Source organism: Ipomoea triloba, chromosome 11, assembly GCF_003576645.1.
Source record: "Ipomoea triloba cultivar NCNSP0323 chromosome 11, ASM357664v1".
Taxonomy (NCBI): Eukaryota; Viridiplantae; Streptophyta; class Magnoliopsida; order Solanales; family Convolvulaceae; genus Ipomoea; species Ipomoea triloba.
Genome location: NC_044926.1, coordinates 1,968,949 through 1,990,297, shown reverse-complemented (window position 1 = coordinate 1,990,297; position 21,349 = coordinate 1,968,949). Strand labels below are relative to the sequence as shown.

Here is a 21,349-nt window from a genome sequence, read left to right as displayed (position 1 = left end):
CATAACTATATTTTAATAAATAATGCTTTTCTATACATAATCCTTTTTTTTTTTGAAAACATTCTATACATAATCCTAATGTAATCATTTTTATATGAAGTTTTTAAATTTTATATTATATACTATAAATAATACATAATATAGTTTTAAAATGTGTGTATTAAAAGTATATTACAACATTTTCTATTCAAAACTAATTTTTATGCTAATGGTGCTAATAGTGACCTTGGCTCACATACTAGCCACGTCGGTTGGTTTTTATAGTCCGCTCCTCTTATATGTATTCATCAACTTATTAATTAATATATTTCTTCGTTGGGTTGGTTTTCAAATAACAACAACAATAATAATAATAATAATAATAATAATAATAATAATGTTAGAAATGTTAGACTGCACAAGTCAATTCACGAAGCCTACTTCTTCGCGAGCTTTTTTTTTTTTGCCCTAACCGATGAATTTTAGCTCACTTTGACACCCTTAATTATTTCGTCTATTTTTTTTTATTACCAATTTTGGTTATTCAAATGCTTAAAAGAAGTACAAATTTGATAATTAATAACATTACTAAATAAATTAAAGTTAAAAAATCAAAGCAATAAAATTACCTTAGGTAACAAACTATTTCAGTAATTTTCTCTCACCTTAATTAATTTCAAACTTGATCATACTGTCTTTGCCTTTTTGACCTCTCCCACTTTTTATATCATTATTGTTTCTTCTGCTTTAATTTTATTCCCATTATGAGCTTTGGAATTGTGATTTCGAACATGCAAGAGAATATAATGTCATAATGTGTGTATGTGTCTTTTTTTTATTATTTTTTTAATTTTTTGTTGTTATGAGAAAAATCCACAATTATTACTTGAGAGTGTGTACTCGTTAAACTTCAAATGTTCTGTATCACGGGTGCAACTGAAAATGTGTTAGTAAGAAATTCTGAATATTCTATGCGATGGGTTCAATTGAGACGGTGTTGACAATAATCAAACTTGTAATGATTAGGTACGAAAATTATGCTTCATGCAATTGACTATCCATTTTGGGCTGGCATAATGTGTTCTTGGCTATGGAGGAAACCATTAATAAGTATGATGCTCTTAATGATTAGAATATATAGTTTGCTTGAAATAATTGGAATTGGATCCATCAAATCTTAGTTATGTTTATCATCAAATTATTATATTGGCCAACATACTTTAGGGTCCATCTACTATAAACACAAAGTACTCTGTGCCCCTATTACTTGTAATTATTATTTTTTTAGGCGACAAAAAGAAACCTCACCTACTATTATAATGCGCACAAAATAAATCTCGCTTATATGTTTTTTTATTTCTTTTTTATTTTTTCCTCTTTTGATGTTCCAAGAAATATATTGTCGGTTTCTATGTGGCCCACGAACTGGTAAGCATTATAAATGGGCCTGTACTAATCAAGTACGTATTGGACTTCCCCACTCCACAATAAAAGCCCAATGTTCATATATAAACCACTTTTACTTATCCTATTCCTTGCACCATCTTCACATTAATACATAACGTGTAGTCCACAAATTATTTATGCTATTAACTCCACTCTAGTGCTTGTCTAAAATCTTGTGGTCTAGTGGCACCAGATTTACATTCTTACATGGAGGGGTGTTTTCAAATCAGAAAAAAGATTTCACAATGTCTCTTATTTTAAAAACAATTAAGAATTGTTCTCCGTTTTCAAATTGTAAAAATAGTATTGGTAAACATATTTTCTTGTTTATATTCTCAAACTTTTTCAATTCTCTAAAAAATTAAGAAAATTTTACGTTAGTAAATGGACCCATAATATCCACATGTTACCATCTACCACTCGACTACACTCTAATTCTTTTTAACCTAAAGCCAACTTCATACTAGTCTTTATGTGTTGACTTAATTAGCCAATAGTAATGTTGGAAAAGTCTTTAAAAAAAGACAAAAAATACTCCAAATACAATACTTCCTAAAATTATGATATGATGATGGACCGAGTGCGCAATATAAAGGTATAATCGAATCAAAGCCCCGCCTATGACGTCTCTCCTCTTTCCTCGTTTACATCTCTCTCTCCCCCAATGTATTGACTCCATTTCAAATCGCGTGAAGCTGCCTCGGCTGCATTTCTCGATCAGACATGAAGCTCACTCTTCCCAACTCGTAAGGTTCCAATGCTATCAGCTAACTGCCTTCGGATTCATGTTCGGAGATCTGCCGCCGGTACTAACGCCTTTGATCACACTCATCTCTTTCCATATATTTACTGTTTACATATGTGTTTATGAAGCCGAATTGCTATATCTGCGTATTCAGTTCTTTGTTAATAGTTTAAAGCATTGCCGGCGTTTGAATTTCTGTCTCTGGAATTCAAATGCGAGTTTGGATTGAATCGCGTTGCCTGTGCTAGAGAGAAGTGAGAGATTGGATTTGGTAATATGTGGAGCTGGATTGGAGCTGAATTTGACTGAATTTGACTCGCGAAATGATTCTGCACTCGCTTTGAGACTAGAGGATACTGAAAGTTAGTGCTGGGTTTTTTTTATTAGCTAGTAGTAGGGAGGAGTTAGAAGATATAAAAGGTTGGTCATAGTGGTTTGAAATCTGGAATTTATATTCACTAGTGCTATTGGTGGAAAATCAAGGGGCTGTTGGATGGATTTTTATGTGATTAGGTATGTTATTCCAAGGTAATGTGTTTGTAACTGAAGGTAACTGCTATACCATGCAAAGACGGATGATGTATGACTTGTACTTTTGAAGGTCCACTGCACGCTGCTTATGCTTATAGATGTGAGCAAGGACTGGAAGGTTTTGAAGGGGATTGATTTGAATTTAATGGGACTGTAGTTTGCACTATAAGTTGAGGCCTTAAATAGTTTGTTTGTATCTCAGACATGGAAATTATTTCTCCAAAGCACTTTAAATTATCACCAATTCTCAAGTCAAAGATATTATCAATATGAACATATTCTTTAATAGCTAAGCTTTTTCTTAAAGTCTCAGCTCTTGCAAACAAAAAGTGAAAACATTTTAAAACTTTAAAAGATGCAAATATAATGGATAGCTATCTTCAAATTACATGCTCAGGCTATTATTGTGTGCACGTCAAATTGTTAGTTCTCTGTTGGATGTGCTATGCTGTTTAAGCCAGTGAAAGTTCTTTAGTTTTATGGATAATCCCCTCCCATAGGTGTCCTCTACAACCTATAAGGGTGTGTTTGAGAGAGCGGTGAGATTAGAGCAGTGGCAGTGAGATTAGAGTTATAGTGGTTGGAGTGATCTACATCTACTACCACCAAACCCTCACTCCTTCAGCTGAAAATGTTAGTAGTTGGGGCGGTGGTCCACTCCAACTGCAGCATTCTCAAATGAATGCTTGGAGAGCGATGAGGTTACAATGGTGGACAGCTCTCATAGGGCACTTACCGCTCCAATTTTTTTTATTTTTTTTTAAATGAATTTTGTGATTTTACAGGTTCTATGGCCTTGGAAGTAGTGCAGTCTCCAAATCATGGCTCTTTCATTATTATTAATTTATTATTTTTGCTTAAATTGATATTTTGATTTGCAAACTTTTCATGGGGTAAAAGTGGCAATGAGATGGTATTGCAATTCCATTACCTATGGAAATGGATGATATGCGAGAAGAAGCAGCGCCAGCACAAGATCAAAGACCTCCTACTTGTTGGTGGCCTTCCAATAGTGTTGACACATTTGGATCTGTTTCCTTGGATGCTAAAGATGAAACTCAGAGGAACGAAGTATTGACTGATAGTGAAGTATATGATAGTGTTTTGTGTCAGACAGCATCCCAGATCCTCTGGAAAACTGGAATGCTCTCTGAACCAATTCCAAATGGGTTCTACTCAGTTATTCCTGTAAGTACTGAAGGTCTGAAGCACATCTTCTATGCTTGTTTTACTCTTTGAAGCATGCACTCCCAGCTGCTAAACTTTTTCTGTCAAATGCTTAACACCTAAAATCTTTGGCTTGATTTATCAATAAGTTTTCCGTGCTTTCAATTTCATAGATATTCTTACATGCCTTACAAAATATGTGAGGGAAATAACTTAGCATTGGAATATTCATTTCATGGATTATCTTTTATGGTTTTGTCTGACAAGAAATGGGGTTGCAATTTTGAAATGTTTTAATTTTTGTAAATGATGTTGGATGCTATAATTGCTCAATTTTGGTGATTAAATAAACATGAGGCTAGAAGAGGGAACAGAAGAGATCACTGCATATTTATTAAGGACAACATAATATCTAGTAAGTACAGAGAACAAGTTCTTGTTCCTTCTCAAGAAACTATAAATTTTATGTGTGCAAAAGTTGTTTTTTATAAATGGTATTAGGTGTTGGGGTTGCACCATTTTTTGTGCTTAATAAAATATAACCTACAAGAAGGAATTAAGGAGATCATTAATATTCATTAAGCACAACAATTACTTAGTAATTATAGAGGAAAACCTCTTATCTTCTGCATGAAATAACTGCTTACACATGAAAAAAAGTTAGAGGTCCTCACATCTATACATGGGATTTGTAAATTATTACTATTATGTGGTTTTCACATTATTTTGTCAACTTTTCCCGAATTATATAGCTGCATATGGAGAGTGATTCATATTTATTGTGATTGTTGCTAGATATGTTGACATTCTTATTCTGCATAGACACTGTTAATTTTTACTTGTTTATCCAATATGGTGTAGCATGATAATCACAGCATGTTGATATGAAAATCAATTACTTTTGATTGAAAATGGTTAGCTTGATAATATAATGATGCCGAGCTCCAAATTCTGCTGGTGATTTGTTTTGTTTCCCTTTTCTGTGCTTATTATTTCAAATTTGTACAGGAGAGAAGGCTCAAGGAACTTTTCGACGATATTCCTACTTTTGATGAGCTTTGTTCATTGGAGCTTGAGGGTATAAGAGCAGATGTTATACTTGTAGATGGAAAGAAAGATAAGAAGCTTTCTATGATAAAGCAGCTAACTGTTGCACTGGTCAAAGGCTTGAACTCAAATCCTGCAGCAAAGATAAAAAAGATTGCTCGATTGGTGGGTTTGGTATTTATAATACTTTATTGTTTTTGGGATATATATCTTGCACAATTACTTTTGTTAAAATTTCCATTCTCTCTCTGTCTTGCAGTTTTATTTGGCTCTCTTATGAAAAATTAACTTGTCTTGGACACGGGTAAAAAGTGGCAGGTTATGAGGAGAGCTTGCTTTTTATTATGGAAGAGTAAAAGATGAAAAATAGAAGTTCAAAGCTTCAAATATCCCGTGTCATATTCAACCCTCCAACATTGAATAGAGAAGTAGCAAATCCTTTAATTCCATCCCCGCCACATGTCAGACCAAACACCTTTGATGGTGGATGATTCACTAGGGATAGGAATATGTACAGCTACACACTCTCTGCCCTTGTGCTTCTCCTTCTTGACCCTAAGATAGTTCTCTCATATGATAAGAAGGTGCTTCACTTATAGTTTGAAGCTTAGTGCAGTCTGAAAACATTTTTTGATATTTTATTTTTATTTCCTGCCAGGGAAGTGCATGGGTTGAATCTTCAATGCTATTACTTGTAAAATTTCACCATAGAATGATTTAAAACCTTGATCTCTTGTAAAGTTTCCCTCAAGAAGGATTCAACAAAGTTTGTTAACCACTTATATGAATCTTACTGTAGTCTGTAGGATTAGCAAGTTGGTCACCTTAATTAGACTTCACTAAAATTTGATCCGTTTTTAGCTGCTTGTTTGAATTTTCACAATCTTTCTTATTCTCTTGTGACTTTTTATTTAGGTGTCTGACTTTTACAAACGACCTAATTCAGAACTCAGCCATGCTAAAGCTCCAGTTGAGGAAACCTCTCATGTTTCTGACAGCCATGGTATCCAGATGCTGGGACAAATAAAGCATGGTTCATGCCGTCCGCGAGCAATATTATTCAAATTTCTTGCAGATGCTGTAGGTCTTGAGAGTAGGCTAGTAGTGGTAATTTATTCTATTTCTTCAAATTACTCATTTATACCATTACACTTGCCTGCTACTCTCTCTTTCTCTCTTCTATTTTTTGAGTTTTATACTTCTTCTTCATACTATTTTGTTCTATTTGCAATTTATTCCCAACCAGGGTTTGTCAACAGAAGGAGATTCTGAGTGCATAGACTCCTATAAACATATGTCAGTACTTGTTGTGTTGAACTCGGTTGAACTACTTGTTGATCTTCTGCGTTGTCCTGGACAACTAATCCCTCAATCTGCCAAGGCTATTTTTATGACCCATTTATCAGCTGCTGGAGAGAGTGATTCTGCAGAAAATGATTCCTGTGATTCACCGCTGGAGCCCAACAGTCCTCTTTATGGGGTTTCAGAGAAAGCGGATCTTGAGAGGTTAGAAAAAAATGGTACCTTTTTTTTTTTTTTTTTTTAATAATATTTTCAGCGGTTATATTTTAGCCTCTATCCATCATTTTTTAAAATGGTTGGGTTTGGGTTGATTGAGGTACCATTTTTGCTTGGAAATAAGCCAACAGCTTTGCGTTGTTTTATGGCATTAATCATTTTGTTCTCATTTTTACTACAGTGTTTATAAGGATGATGCCCTCCAATATAAACAGCAACTAGAAGCAACTTCAAATGCTGCAGGACCTTCACTGAGGAATATGATTTTGCGGTCTTCTACTTTGATTGACAGAAAAATGAGGTATTATGTTGCTCATGCTTAATATTCTCTCATTTAAACTTGAATGGTATTTAAAACCCATTTCATATGAGGATATCTTGAAGGTTTATATTCTCCATATTCTCTATAGTGCTTTGCAGAAATGGTTCCTTATGTGATATGTTTCTCTTTACCAGTTTATCGCATAGTGAACCCAATATTCCTACAACATTTTGGAGGAGAAGTCGGAGAAAGATTATCACTGAACAAAGGACTGCGAGTTCAAGGTTCTTTTTCATGCCCAACATTTCATATTTGATATGCCATAGTTTTTGACAACATCTTCATATGAGCTTTTCTATTTCAAAACCATCCATTCCTATGTTCTGTGGTATGAATATGCTTGTTCAGACTTGGTTCAAGGGTTCCATTCCTGTCGCTCTCGTATTAACACATTTATGACCAAACAAGGATTCCAATCCTTGAGTGGCTGGAATAAATGATAATACAAAATATCATTTGTGGGCTGAGTGGGTGGGAGGTGGATAGTGAGAGTCATTCCTATGGCAAAGCAAGTCTTGCTGAAGATGTTCAAGGCTTGCATCTTATGGAAAATATATTTAGTTAAGAAATTCAATGAGGTTGAATTAGTGGCCAAAAAGAACCAATTATTATATTCCTTTAAAACGTGGTTGACTTAATATCAAGTTGATTGAAATATGCCAATGATGCTACTGTTGAAGTTGAGTGATTGAAAGGCCTGGCGGGTGGAGATAAAAGAACTCACCAAAAGATATGTGTAATTTGAACATTAAGGTTTTGGGTGAACAATAACTAATGTGTAATTGTTCATGCGGTTGGAAAATAAAATTTTAATGTTTGGCTCTGATACCATGTTGAAATTGAGGGATTGAAAGGCCTGGCGGGTGGAGAATAACAACCACCACCAGTTAGGCGGAAACAAAATATGTGAGAAACCAAAGAAAAAAGAGAATAGAAAAAATATATTGTAATGAACGATTACAATAGTTTCTCTCTATGTGTACTCTATAGTCTATACTAATATCTATATAAGGATCCTATATTTATAGGAACATGGGGACTAAATCAAGCCTAATAGGAATAGGAAACTAAGCCCACTCCTAGTCCTACTAGGAGTTTCCTAATATTCAACAATGGTTTCCTAATATTCAACAATAACGATTCACTTGTACATTATGTTCTGAAAGCCTCTAGTTCATTCAATATGTATGAATTTTTTCTTGTGCATGATGTTACATAGTTTTGATTTTTGATTTTTTCTTTTAAAATTTCAGTCCTGAACATCCTTCCTTTAGAGGACGTTCACAATCAATGCTCAGTGGAGGTCAAAATACATACCAAGATTATTCGAAAACTGTTGATATGCCAAGGTATCTGCATGCATTTAATTCTGTTCCTTATGCTTGAATGTTAGATGCATTAGGAGATATATGTTTATATCTTGAAATTTGCCTTCTTGCCTTCATTTCTTTCCCTTTTAGTTTTAGCTTATTCTATGGCATGGCCTCATGGGTACTAGTATCTGCCTTTCTTTGTTACTAATCAAGATGTCTTGGATGTTGCATGGGTTTATCTCTTGAGTATAAAGGTTGATGTTTATCTGAAAACCTTCTCTGAGCTTAGTATTTGTAAACGCAGTTTTAGTCAAGTATGAGGACCATGCAAATGGATTATGATGTGAAGTACTATTATGGATGATCTAAACTTGCATTTTAGTGACATGTTGGTTTCTGTTACTGCAGATATTGTGAAAGTTTGAGACCAAAATTTATTAACTGTTGGGTTCAGGCTTTTATTTCTCAACTGGTATCAAGTATAGACTCCATAGCTCAACCTATGAAACACCATCTCTCCTATGTGCTTGTTTGGACTATCTAAAGGCTTTTTGAAAAAAGACTTATTTGAAAAGCCTTAATCTGAAGCTTCTCCAAAAAAGAGTCTCTTTTCTTCATATAGCCTGGAAAGCTTTTATATAGATACCTACCTACAGATGTGTATGCATGTGTATATTATTTATTGATTTATTATTTTATTTATATCTTTGCTGTTTAGCGTAGCTTCTGCTTTTGAAGCCAAACAAGCTCTATATCTCAAAGGGTTTTCCTGACTGCACATTAACTCATAATATTGTAAAGTATGTAATTTAGATTTAAGCTTAGTACAGGTGCAATTTTTGTGCCAAATCTTGTCTCATCAATCAGTATTATCAATTCCAATAAGTTTCTAGATACACCCAGTTTGCCTCGTTTTGTTTATGTTTTGTTGTCTGCCTGCTAAGTATTTTGTAATTAGACTTTAGAACAATTGTTACTATTGCACTTTTCATTGCTGAGTTGTATCATTTTTCTGATTTACACAGGTCAGAAGGTGCGACAATGTCAGAAGTGCGGAGAATTAGAAGAAGCATTAGTATTACTCCGGAAATTGGAGATGATATCGTAAGGTCAATATTACTGTTCTTATATTGTAATCATTATTGTTATAGTCATTTGGTCATTATTATTATGAAGTATTGTGGAGTATTTATTTTGTGATTGTTTGGTGATAGTATTTCTGTATTAAATGGATTGTATTCTTACTTAAAAGATGGATTTTGTTTAAGATACTACTTGGTGGATTTTCAAACATTCACATCTCCATATTTATGCCATTTCAATTATATTAGGGCTGTTCGAGCAATGAATGAATCACTGAAACAGAATTGTATCTTGAAAGAACAACAAGAAAGTAGGCCACTCCCAGGTGCTTCAATTGACAAAGATGGTGCTTCTGCTCTTCACAATGGTGTATGCTTCCAGCTTTCTTTTTCCCCTGCCCCTCTTTCTTTCCACTTTGCACAGGATCCTCCTAACACTAATTTTAGTTTTCGTGTTACTAACAAACTATTCTACCTTGTAGGCATCTGATTTTCACACTGATGACCGTGGTGTGATATTGGGTGGGCATGCTTCCTTATTTCCTTTTAAAAGGGAGTTCATGAGTTCCCAGAAGTCTGTGTCATTGCCCTCTTCTCCTCATGATTTTGGGAGTGAGACTCCTGAAGGAAGCAAGGCCTCAGATCTCAGAGTACATGAAGAAATGGTATCAACTTGGAACAGAATTCTAGAATCATCAGTGTTCCAGAATAAGTCTCTCCTACCTTTTGAAGAATGGAATATAAACTTCTCAGAGTTGACTGTTGGATCTCGTGTTGGGCTTGGTAAGCTTTACCCTTTTTCCAGTGTTGCTCCAACCTCCGTTACAATTAAAATTGCCAGGCTAGCATTAATAATTGTACTTGTTTTTGCTGGTTGATGTTAGTAATTGTAGTATCGATCTTGCTTATGTTAGCTCTGGCAATGATTCATAGTCTATATCTGTGGGGGGATGTGCTAACTGAATCAGTTAAAGTATTGTGAGTTATGATACCTTACAGTAGGTATGAAGATTGAGGAATACAAGGGGCACGGATATCATTAACTTTTGAACATATATAAAGGTTAACAGAGCAGGAAGAAGGACCAGAAGACCACTAAGAAGAGTGGCTTATTTACCATAATAATTTATATTTCACGAATGCGAATATGCTTTCAACCTCTATCACAGCAAAACCATACGGCTAGGTGCTTAAAATGGGGTTCTAAAGACAGCTAATATGAGACCTTTAAAAAATATATATTACTGGTTGCAGAAAATATGTGTAAAGTGTTCTTTCAGTGGTGTAAACTTAACCACTGTGAACTATGATCTTTTACCAATATTTCAAATTCTTTCTCAAAGTACTAAGAAACATTATCTATTTTTTTTTGAAAAAGAAACATTATCTATTGATATGCATAGAAAGCCAAAATAGATTCACCTGCAAGTCTGGGTAAAAACATTCAGGCTATTTTTTTTTTTGAATACTACTGTTTAATTCCTGTCCATTTCTAGGATTCTTCGGAGAAGTTTTTCGTGGCTTTTGGAATGGAACAGAAGTTGCTATCAAAGTTTTCTTGGAGCAAGATTTGACTGCTGAAAACATGGAGGATTTTTGCAATGAAATTTCCATCCTAAGGTATCTTGTCGTCTCTCTCTCTCTTGTTTTTGAAATGGTCATATTGTCTAAGTAATCAGCTCTATTTCTTTCAATATGTATTTACACTAACTTGTCATTTTTCCTGTCTCTTCTGAGTTTTGCAGCCGCCTCCGGCACCCAAATGGTATGCCTTTCTCCAGCTGCTGTTGATTTATTTATTTGATATTGAAACATTGCTGATTTAGCGGATGTCTTTTCCTTACAGTTATATTGTTTCTCGGTGCTTGCACAAAGCCTCCACATCTGTCCATGGTTACTGAGTACATGGAGATGGGATCACTTTACTATTTGATTCATTTAAGTGGTCAAAAGAAGCTGCTCAGTTGGCGGAGGAGACTTAAGATGCTGTGTGACATATGCAGGTGGGTTATTTTTATGTTTAAAAACAATCGTGAAATTATGATGGTAGGTTTTGTGTTGCAGGCTATTGTTTATTAACTGACTGTTATTTTCTATGTGCGTACTAAGAGGGTTGATGTGCATTCATCGCATGAAGATAGTTCATCGAGATCTAAAAAGTGCAAATTGTCTTGTGAATAAGCATTGGACAGTAAAGATATGTGATTTCGGTCTCTCAAGGCTAATGACAGATGCACCTGTGAGAGACATCACATCTGCAGGAACTCCAGAATGGATGGCTCCAGAACTCATTCGTAATGAACCCTTCACAGAGAAATGCGATATCTTTAGCCTAGGTGTTATCATTTGGGAGCTCTACACCTTAAACAGACCATGGGAAGGTGTACCCCCACAGCGGGTAAGCTTACCTTTTTCTATTGGCTCTATTTCTATAGCTATTCTTCTCTTATTTCTTTTATTTTTTATATTTTATTTTTTAAAAAAATTTTCCTTATGTTTTCTTTATTTCTCAGGTGGTGTATGCTGTAGCTAATGAAGGAGCACGGCCTGAGATACCGGAACCCAAAGGACCCCTGGGAAGACTAATTGCAGGTAATATAACTAATGAATGCATGGCTTAGTGAAAAAATTTCATTTTTCTGGTCTTTAATTATGCGAATACTTTGATTGCAGATTGCTGGTCAGAGCCCCATGTTCGACCTGGTTGTGAAGAAATTCTGAAGCGCTTGCACTCACTCAGCTAATGCAAATATGCAATCCATTCCTTGTATATATACACACATGGTGAGACGCTAGCGCCAAAGGCGTTACAATGTGACGGCTTGAGCTGTAACGTTTTTTGTAGTTGTAGCAAATGATATTTCTGCTTCATCGCGCTGTTCGTTACTGTAATGTTCAAACGATGAAGCGAAGGCCACTTATCCTCGTGTCTCGTAATTCCCCTTCAGAGTTTTCAATCTTGATGAATCCAAATGCTAATGTATGCGTGTGGATAATCGACTCATGCACGATTCATGCACAGATGCACTATAACCCGGCTTGCTAAATGACAAGTTAATTCTAGCCAAGTTGGTTAACTTGCTTACTTGATAATTTATAAGTTTAACTTCTAGTGGAAGCTGTCTATTGATCTTTTTGCCGTTCTTTATTTGAGCTGGTCAGTGTTAACTCCCTCGAAAAAATAAAAAAACAGACTCAACACAAAACAAGAAACAAACAGTACAACACCATTGTACTCCACCTTCACAACTCTATTGAACCATTGGAAAATCAAAACTAATAGAATGATAAAACCCAAAATATTGGTTTTCAAAAAAAAAAACCCAAAATATTTGACCTTTTATAGGGAACCATTTCCGCAGCCCAATTGTAAAATGGGCAGCCCGTCCTTAAAACACCTCCACCCGATTCGCTTTCACGGAACCCGATTATTTTATCCCCACTGATAAATTGAATTCCAAACGGCTACTTTTCTCCATCGCTCCATCTTCCCCCTCCTTTCGGATTTCGCCATTGTCTTCTTCAACTGACTCTCTCTCTCTCTCTCTCTCTCCAGGTATGTATGTATGTATGTATGCATATATTATATTTATGTTTTTGGTATCTTGAGATTTCTAGGGTTAGCCCTTTACTTACTGATGTTTTGATTTCAAATTTACAGAGAACAGATTCTATACCGCTCATCAAACCAAAATACAGACAAGTATGGCAAGCAATCTCATCCAAAGGCCACTGATCTTTCAAGACGAGAACTTGGATGTCTACTGCAAAAGTATGGGCTCCAACTTTACATTGCATCTTTGCTTATAGAATGCTGCGTTTCAACTTAATAATTTAATTTATTTTCAATTTTTGTTTTGATAGAAGCCCTGACCGGTGACAAATCGAAGAGTTCTAAACAATCGGTTGTGAAGAAAGCCGCGACAGGGCTAAAGGAAGCTGTGGCGAGCGAAAATTCAAAGAGCTCTAAACAATCGGTTGCCAAGAAAGGCGCGACAGGGCTAAAGAATCGCAGCGCACTGAATGACATTACAAACAAGTCATCTGTACCCCCAAAAGCATCGCAGAAGAAGAGCGTCTCCCAGAAGAAGAAGGTTCTGGTTAAGGAGGATGCAGTTAACATTGCGGAGGAGACCTTCTTGCATGATCACCAGAAGTGCATTGAGGCACAACAGGCCGCACGGACAGTGGATCTCTGGCACTTAGTTTTTCCTGAACGTGGTAATTTCTGCATTCTATTTAATGCGCTTTGCTTCTGTGGATTTAATTTTTGTTATGTCTCTGATCTGCCTTGATTACTAAACAATGTAACTGATGTAGCTGTTTTATCATCATTGGTTATGGTTATCCAAGAGTCCACCAAGTAAAAGATTGTTATTTCCACCGTGTGGTATGCTTTACATATTGTGGCTGTAATAGACAATTTAAAAGAGGTTCATTAGGCTCGAGAACATTAGCAAGCTTGGGCTTGACTGAAAAGACTATTCAATCTGGCTTGAGCTCAGTGATGGGTGTTTTGAGTTGAAAATTGACCCAAGTTGCTCGGGAGTTGGGTTGTATTATCTGCATCATCACTCAATAGGGAGTCTAGTTGTCTAGCTATATGAGATCAGATAAGTATTTATTGTCTAGTCTGCATGTTCATGTATGACCTTAATTACCAAAAGAAATGCAGGGTGCATAGGTGAAGAATGGAGATTTGTGCATTTGTGAACATGGGCAGTTTGATATGCTTTTTTTTTTTTTTTGTTGTGATGTTCCATTATTGGTGGATAAAGCTGTAGTTCTTATCTGAAAAATCCCTACTTCATGTAGGCTTACACTAGACGTTTTGTTTGAGCTTCTGAACCCCTTTAGACTTGTCACTTTTGATCCAACATTCTTGCAAAAAAAAGAAATTCTGTTGGAAATCAGAGTTAATTGTACTCACACCAACACTTTCTATTATGATTCTGTGGATTTAATTTTCTACATTCTGAAATAAGTGCCAGGAGACTAGAAATTAATAACCAGTATCGTCTGTCTTTGATCTGCCTTGGTTATTGAACAATGTAACTAATGTAACAAAAGGTTACTTCAGTCTAAGCACTAATTTTATCTTTCCTTTTGCTTTCAGATTCCTTGCCTCCCATTGAAATTTCAGACTTGATACCAGAAAAGGCGAGTCTTATGCATTGTTCATCATCTATCCATCGTATAGAGCTCTTAAACTGTTGCATTTCAGGCTAATAGGCAATTATCTACTCATTAATTAATCTGTTTATGTATTTCAGAGCAACCATCACTGTATTGATAGTCCCCGCAGCTTCCCAGAGCCAGAAGAATCACTCATGGCAGAGTTCTCTGCATGGTTTCAATCTCCAACCAAGAGATCTCCTCAATCCTCTCCAGCACGCTGTGATTCTCCGCTTTCTTCGTGGGAATTTGAGCCGGTTGAATTCAAAATGAAAGAAGAAATCGATATCGCGATTTGATTGCTCTGCTTGATCTATGAATTTGAGACATCTATATTCATTGCTTATCCAACTATGTTTGAAGCTCAGGGAACTATCTGGTTTCCTTGCAATGTGTATGGCAGATTCAATTTGAAAGACCATGAATGTATTGTACCCCCCCCAAACTTTCATCTATTTGTAGATTTTTGCAGACAGTTGAACAACCAGCACTAGCTATATTTCCTTTATATACAGTTGATTCATTTACCAAGTGATTCATTTAATGGAACTGGCTAAGGTAAGTAACTAAGTACGTTGTCTTTGAATAGGACTGAATAAGACTCGATTGGATTATTATGTAAAAAAAAAATTATGACTAAGTACGTTGTTATTTTAGAAGTCTTGCTCTAGTGGTAGGGTGGGGTTCGGTTCGATTCCCACTGATTGTGTGCAATGGGGTCATGGTGATGAAGACTTATTGTGCGTAGAGTATACAAACAAGAATGGAATCTGAGGACTAATTTGGGTGACTCACAATTTACTTCGAGATCCAAAGTTCAAAAATTTGATTAGAAGTGATGAAGGTTTCTTATGTGCAGAATATACAGGTAGAAACTGAGGACTAATTGTGCGACTCGCAGTTTACCTCATCTAGTGCCTTGGGCCGAGTATTATACTCTGAATGCTGAAGCACCATGGTGCTCGATATTGATGCTCGTAGAGGACGATAACCGACATTAGTATGCCAATGCATGTGTACTAAACGTACTTTTATCTAATTATTTTGATTAATTCACGTTGAGAACCAATAAATGAATGATAAATAATAATTAGTACCGAATTTTTTTTAAAAAAAAAAAGAAAAAAAAGAAAAAAGAAAAGAGAGAATATGTAAATAAAGTAGGGACATGGTCTCTCATTAACTTTACCCTCCTTAGAACAACATCTTCCATTCAGATGGATTTTTTTAAATATTTTATCACAAATTTTTTCTCATATCAGCCAATTAGAATCACACACAAAGGTTTATTCTATTTTACCGACTGAATAGGACTTTAAAACATTCCATAATAGGTTTTAAGATAACTACATGCTTAGCGCTTGAACGTTAGAAAAAACCTGCATAATCTTATTTAATTTATATCCTCATACTATTAGATGGACATTTACTTGAAAGAAAAACAATACTTTTAGTCTCTCAATTGTAACCAAATTACACAATTACACATATAGTCTCTTAATTATTGATGGTGTGGAATTATTAAAACCATTCCCTAATTCTTAAGGGAGTGGCATATTTGGTTCTTAGGGTTTGTAATGGAACCGATCGAAACCCTAACATCAAGAATCAAATTTGCCGTTTTGCTAAAAGTTAAGAACTAAATTTATGCCACGAATAATTAAGAATACAGACATGTGATTTCATGATTTGCCTCAGTAACAGTTGTGCATGTCGTGCTACATGATATACAAGAATAGACATATAGTTTATTGCTTAAAAACAATATTAAAATCAAAATTCAATTTATACATGATCGAGTTTGATTGCGATCTTACAAAATCTTAGGAATTCACAAACAACATAAGATGATGGGGGCTAAAGTAGCCAGCTTGCAATATTATATATATTTTTATATATATAGTACTTATTGTTCCAAGACAACAATTAATATTATTGATATTAATAGATCTAATTGAAAGAAAAAAAGAAAAAAAAAAAGGATTTACTAACCAAATGATAACGGCAATAATAATGGCGAAAGAGTTTTAATTTGCCAGCTCCGAAGACAGCCATGCATGTACCTTAACACACCGCAGGTTCCTGTCTGGGAAGATTGATAAAACGATATATATATGTTTGATCAGAATAAGAATAGATCCTTCCAAGTTACATAGAACTATGAATATGCATTATATTATATGATGTTATACAACCAAATGAGTAATCAATAGCAAATACTGAATTAGGGCAACCCTAGCCGAACTGGTCGAACATTTGACTTAGTAACTCCAAGATTTCAAATTTAAGTTCCGGTGAGAACTGCATATTGATTTTCTGGATCGCTTTGAGCTGGTCAGCTATGACAACCTAAGTTAGTCCATTTGTCCTTTGTCAGGCCATAAACCGACTTTACTAAGAGGGCAATTTCGAGTTATGATTGCGAACTAATTAACTTTTCCATGAGTCTAAGTAACATGATTTTCAGCAACATGATTTCCAGTGAGGTTAAAACTCATAACTAAGAGTAATTATGTGTTAATTAATAAACTCTAATTAATTGATGAGAGAAAGGCACCTTTAACATTACGTCAAGAGTTCAATCCCATCTCGTATGTCCATAAGTATGAGTGTATTTAGTTTCTCGAGAGTGTTTAGGGTATATATAGTGATATTTATTGATTCCGTAAACAAAAAATCACTACTATTTTTACCAACCAAGAAGCCATGTTAGAATCACAAATTACTTAGTAAAAAAGATAATAACTAAGAACAAAAAATGGAATATATATGATTTAACAACATTTACGATCATACTAGGGTTTTCAATTCTTTTAATTCTCTCTTCCAATTTCAATGGACATAATACAAAGATTTATTCATAAATAAAAGTTTAGATTAAATTATAATATTTGAAACACCGTAATCAACTAATCACGATTGGAAATCCTTCAATTTTTTACCATCCAAAAATGAGGCATTACGTACATTCTAAACTTGCTAAGTATGCCTAGAAAATGTTTAAGATATTCTACATAATATAGTCATGTAGATAAATAAGATATTTGAGTTGATTATAATCGATCATTGTTAAGTAAACTGAACAAGTAAAATGAGATGGACTATACAGTAATTTTATTTTTTTAAAGATTTTATTTTTTTGTAATTTTTTTTTTTGGTGAAAATATATGTGAATTGAATATCTGACAAAAATGAATAAGTGTTGTGTCCCACCAAATCTAATAGAGACTGTAAGCAATCTAGTAAAGAAGCAAAGGACAATTAAACATATACGTGTAAATGTGGATCGGATCTCCAAAATGCCCTTCTCAAAAGGGATATGTTTTGCAACAAATTAAAGATGATTAATCAGTGCGCATTAATTAATATATATAGTGCAACAACTTAAGGTGTTTTAGTCTTTAATAATAATAATAATATAATAATAATAATAATAATAAAGTTTTGAAAGCGGTGACCGAGTGGATGGAACATGATTTTCATACAAAAAAGTTATGAATATGATTTTGTTTTCCTAGAGCAATTGACTTGCAAGTTATTATACAAAAGCATAGTTTACTTGGTGGAGGCTGGTGCACACCCGCAGGTAAAATTAAATTTTTTATATGGTACCAACCAACACCAAATGCTGACAGACAAAAACTTGTGTGCGAAGGGTCGGGTCACGATAAAAATATAATATTTATACTGAAAAATGTAGTAATAATTATGAATAAAATGTTTGTTATAAGGGAAAGTGTAATACTCTTGAGAAAGTCTAATACTTTAGTGTTTGTAATACATTTTTTTCTCAAAAGCATGACACTTTCCCTTATAAGTAACAAACACTTTATTCTAAATTAGTATTACATTTTTATCTTGACCCGATACTATTCGTGAAACAGTTTCACAAGAGAGTCATTCATGCTGATAATATCCAATACATTTATGCAGGATATAGTAGTGTCTAATGTATATGATATTATTAACATCAGATAATATATGGTATAACAATATATATATATATATATGGAGTACAATTATATACTTGATACTATTGGAACATATCTCAAGTTATTAATTATATAGTAAATGAAATACATTTGCAATAATGATATTTCTTTGTTTAAATTATTATTAAATGTTAGAAAAAAATCCAAATTCTAGAACTAAGAAAATTAATTTTACATGGTGGCCGGAGTCAATTATTTATTGAAAATAACTATTTATAGAATATAAACATACATTTCCCTTTTTTTCTTTCTCACAAGTGTATTTTTTTCTAAAGGAATAATGTTTCACTCATAATTTTATTTTCTAGTGTTCACCTCTTGACATGATAATACATTTTTTTTTATTCATTGGTTATCATGAATTGGCCAACCAGGCTACACCCAACATTAAAAATAAAAATTTCAAATTAATCAAATATAAAATGAATTAATCAAATATTATCACCTAAGAAGATGAAATCAGGAGAGAAATTTAGCATTAGTCTCGAAAAATTACTAGCTATACTAAAACTTTATTTCCGTATGAATGATATGATTTCTAATGCGTGTTAGAATGATGAAAGCTTTTGTGGATAGTTTTCATTCTATGTTATTCATCATTATTCTATTCTTATATCCTTATTTTCTATATCATGACTTTTGACATGATATTGGCCGATAAACACTTTAATTAATTAGAACAGAGTTCTTACTGAACCCTATTTGAGAGTTTTTCAACATGTTTTATACATAATTTACAAAATTTAAACTTACAACCTTATTTTGTGAAACATAAACTCCAATTATCCCCTCCACTCTAAAATAATGATAGTTTTTTATTCTATATATGATTGAAGAATTGGTTGATTGATTGATGAATATATATATATATATATATATATATATATATATATATATATATATATATAATAGTTAGTCTCTATTGTAAGATTCGATGTTCTCCAATATACAAACATGCAAAAGTGTCTGCAACCTCAAATGAGTGTGTGGGGGCACAATATCTGCAGAATCCCAAAAGAATATTTACCTTATTCTATTATTAATTCAGGGTTTCTACACAACAGGAATTTTATATTACTTCAATTTGAGCTGATCATTTATAATTAATCAATTTAAGCAGATTTTTTCATAAATCAAAGAATCTTATATTACTGATAATAATGACCAATTGTGTGTGTGTGTTTTTTTTTTACTTAATTTCTTCCACCCTAATGATATCTCTAGCTAAAACTAGGGTTTTCAGTTCCAAGTTGAAATCAATTCAATCAGATTAAACTGGGGAGGGTTAGTTCCTACAAAATTTAATTGATTTCTTGAACTTGAGATGTTGGATGATCTGTAACCCTATATCTAGTCTTTCCACCGCCATTAATTGCTTATTCAAGATTTGGGGTTTCTGGGAAAGTGGGAAACCTATATACTTTGATTCAATTAAGATTTTGAGGTTTTTGGTTTATTTCTGTCTTGAATGAATGAATGATCAATCAAGAACAGGGATTTGGGTGGCTGTTTTTAATTTAATTACATCGGATAGTATCGATGAAAATGTGATGTTTTCGGGGGAAATAGGGATAGAAAGAATGATAATAAAATGAGTTATGAGAATCTATGAGAATCAGAGCTACCTTAGGTTTCAGTGGTGGCCGGAAATTTTTTGGAAATCAAGAAAACGGCGAGGAAGAGGTACTGGAATCATCGTCGGCGGCGGCCATGCCGGCGGGCTTCTTCTTCTTCTTCTTGTACGGAATGCCACGCGCCTTAGCCTGACATTCCTTCACTTCCCTGAGGTAGACACGAATGGCGCCGCTGGCGAAGGGGTTAGTCTCGGGTGAGCCGCCGTTCTCCTCGTAGGCGGCTCGGAGCCGGCCGATGAGCGCGTCGAGGCTCCCCCACGCCTGCTTTAGCGGGCACGTGCACGGCGCCGGCGGCTCCGGTTGCCCGTAAAAGATGCAACCTTGTAAGTGAACCTTAGTCTTTCCGAACTGGTCCAAGTACCTTAGGAACTCCAAAACATGGTTGCTGTTACACTGAGACAGCGCCACGGGTGGGCGCTGATTCCTCAGGTACTGCCCGAAGGTGTTCCAGTCCCGTCTTTTCTGGGACTCGTAACGGCTGGGAGTCGCCGGGGAGTTATCTCCCGGCGACCCCTCGGCTAAGTCTTTCCCTCTATCATACGACATGACTAGGAAGATGAAGATGAAGATATGATAAAAAAAAATTGGATGAAAATGACGAAAATGAAGAAATAATATTAATAATATTGAGGAAGCTAAGGTAGAAGGTTAAAGGAACAGAAGTATGGAGATGAAAAAGAAAAAAAAATCATTGAGTTGACACATGCAATAATGGCCCTTTTTTTTTTTTTTTTTCCTGCGGATTTAATTACTTTTTAGTAATAATAAAAAAATTATTTTGAATTGTCTACACGACTACACGTAGTAGAGAAAGTATATATATACTAATTAAATGAATGACAATAATTGTAGTTAGATTTGTCTATATAAATTATTCCCACCATTTATAGGGTTTGTCACCCTGATTGTAATTTGGATTAGCAAACGGTCTTTGATATGATAATGACTCGCCAATATGTGCCATTTTCTTGCGCACTCACAATGTTTTAGCCATTGATTGGTCATAGGAAATGTTACATACAATATTATTATTATTATTATGTGTGAAGCCAGTAGACCAGGTCAAGTCTATAATTTTTTTTTTATTTATTAATATCTTCTTGGTCGAGCTTGTCACACATGATATTTATAGTGAAGTTTATTTTTAGCTCTTGTGTGCAGTGGTTTGTGAATTATTATATATGAGTCAAGTTTACTCAGATCAGTGCACGCTCTTTAGTAGTAGCCGTGTGTTTCTCTCATCACCAGGCCAAAAACAAAACAAAAAAAAACAAAAAAACAAAAAAAATTTAGCATCTTATTGTCTAGTGTAGATTTAATGCATGACATGCCTTTAATGAGATTCAAAGCTAACGTTTAGTTATCAATTCCCACTAGTATATGTTTAATTTGAATTGT

At 34.4% G+C, this 21,349-nt stretch overlaps 3 protein-coding genes across 5 annotated transcripts; 2 read left to right on the top strand and 1 right to left on the bottom strand.

Annotated features, from left to right (window-relative positions):
• The first annotated feature begins 2,040 nt into the window (after positions 1-2,040).
• LOC115996735 (serine/threonine-protein kinase EDR1-like) lies at positions 2,041-12,227 on the top strand. Of its 2 annotated transcripts, XM_031236111.1 has the most exons (17): positions 2,041-2,231; positions 3,602-3,889; positions 4,877-5,080; positions 5,831-6,022; positions 6,162-6,421; positions 6,615-6,734; positions 6,890-6,979; positions 8,009-8,104; positions 9,094-9,177; positions 9,400-9,520; positions 9,633-9,933; positions 10,647-10,770; positions 10,896-10,915; positions 10,997-11,153; positions 11,260-11,548; positions 11,664-11,742; positions 11,824-12,227. In XM_031236111.1, the coding sequence occupies exons 2-17, from the start codon at positions 3,635-3,637 to the stop codon at positions 11,892-11,894; spliced, it is 2,463 nt and encodes an 820-aa protein (XP_031091971.1). In that variant the 5' UTR covers positions 2,041-2,231; positions 3,602-3,634; the 3' UTR covers positions 11,895-12,227. The 2 variants fall into 2 exon arrangements, with proteins under 2 accessions (XP_031091971.1, XP_031091972.1); XM_031236112.1 differs by lacking the exons at positions 2,041-2,231; positions 3,602-3,889; positions 4,877-5,080 and adding an exon at positions 5,154-5,499.
• A 189-nt stretch (positions 12,228-12,416) lies between these two features.
• On the top strand, positions 12,417-14,856 carry LOC115996736 (protein PATRONUS 2-like). 2 transcript variants are annotated; one of them, XM_031236114.1, is made up of 5 exons: positions 12,417-12,710; positions 12,812-12,922; positions 13,015-13,371; positions 14,267-14,310; positions 14,424-14,856. In XM_031236114.1, the coding sequence occupies exons 2-5, from the start codon at positions 12,856-12,858 to the stop codon at positions 14,622-14,624; spliced, it is 669 nt and encodes a 222-aa protein (XP_031091974.1). In that variant the 5' UTR covers positions 12,417-12,710; positions 12,812-12,855; the 3' UTR covers positions 14,625-14,856. The 2 variants fall into 2 exon arrangements, with proteins under 2 accessions (XP_031091974.1, XP_031091973.1); XM_031236113.1 differs by having other exon boundaries at positions 12,419-12,706.
• Positions 14,857-16,076: 1,220 nt separating this feature from the next.
• On the bottom strand, positions 16,077-20,561 carry LOC115997221 (protein LIGHT-DEPENDENT SHORT HYPOCOTYLS 10-like). The gene is made up of 2 exons (XM_031236730.1): positions 19,943-20,561; positions 16,077-16,411 (listed from the first exon to the last, which is right to left on the bottom strand). The coding sequence occupies exon 1, from the start codon at positions 20,495-20,497 to the stop codon at positions 19,979-19,981; it is 519 nt and encodes a 172-aa protein (XP_031092590.1). The 5' UTR covers positions 20,498-20,561; the 3' UTR covers positions 16,077-16,411; positions 19,943-19,978.
• Positions 20,562-21,349: the final 788 nt, after the last annotated feature.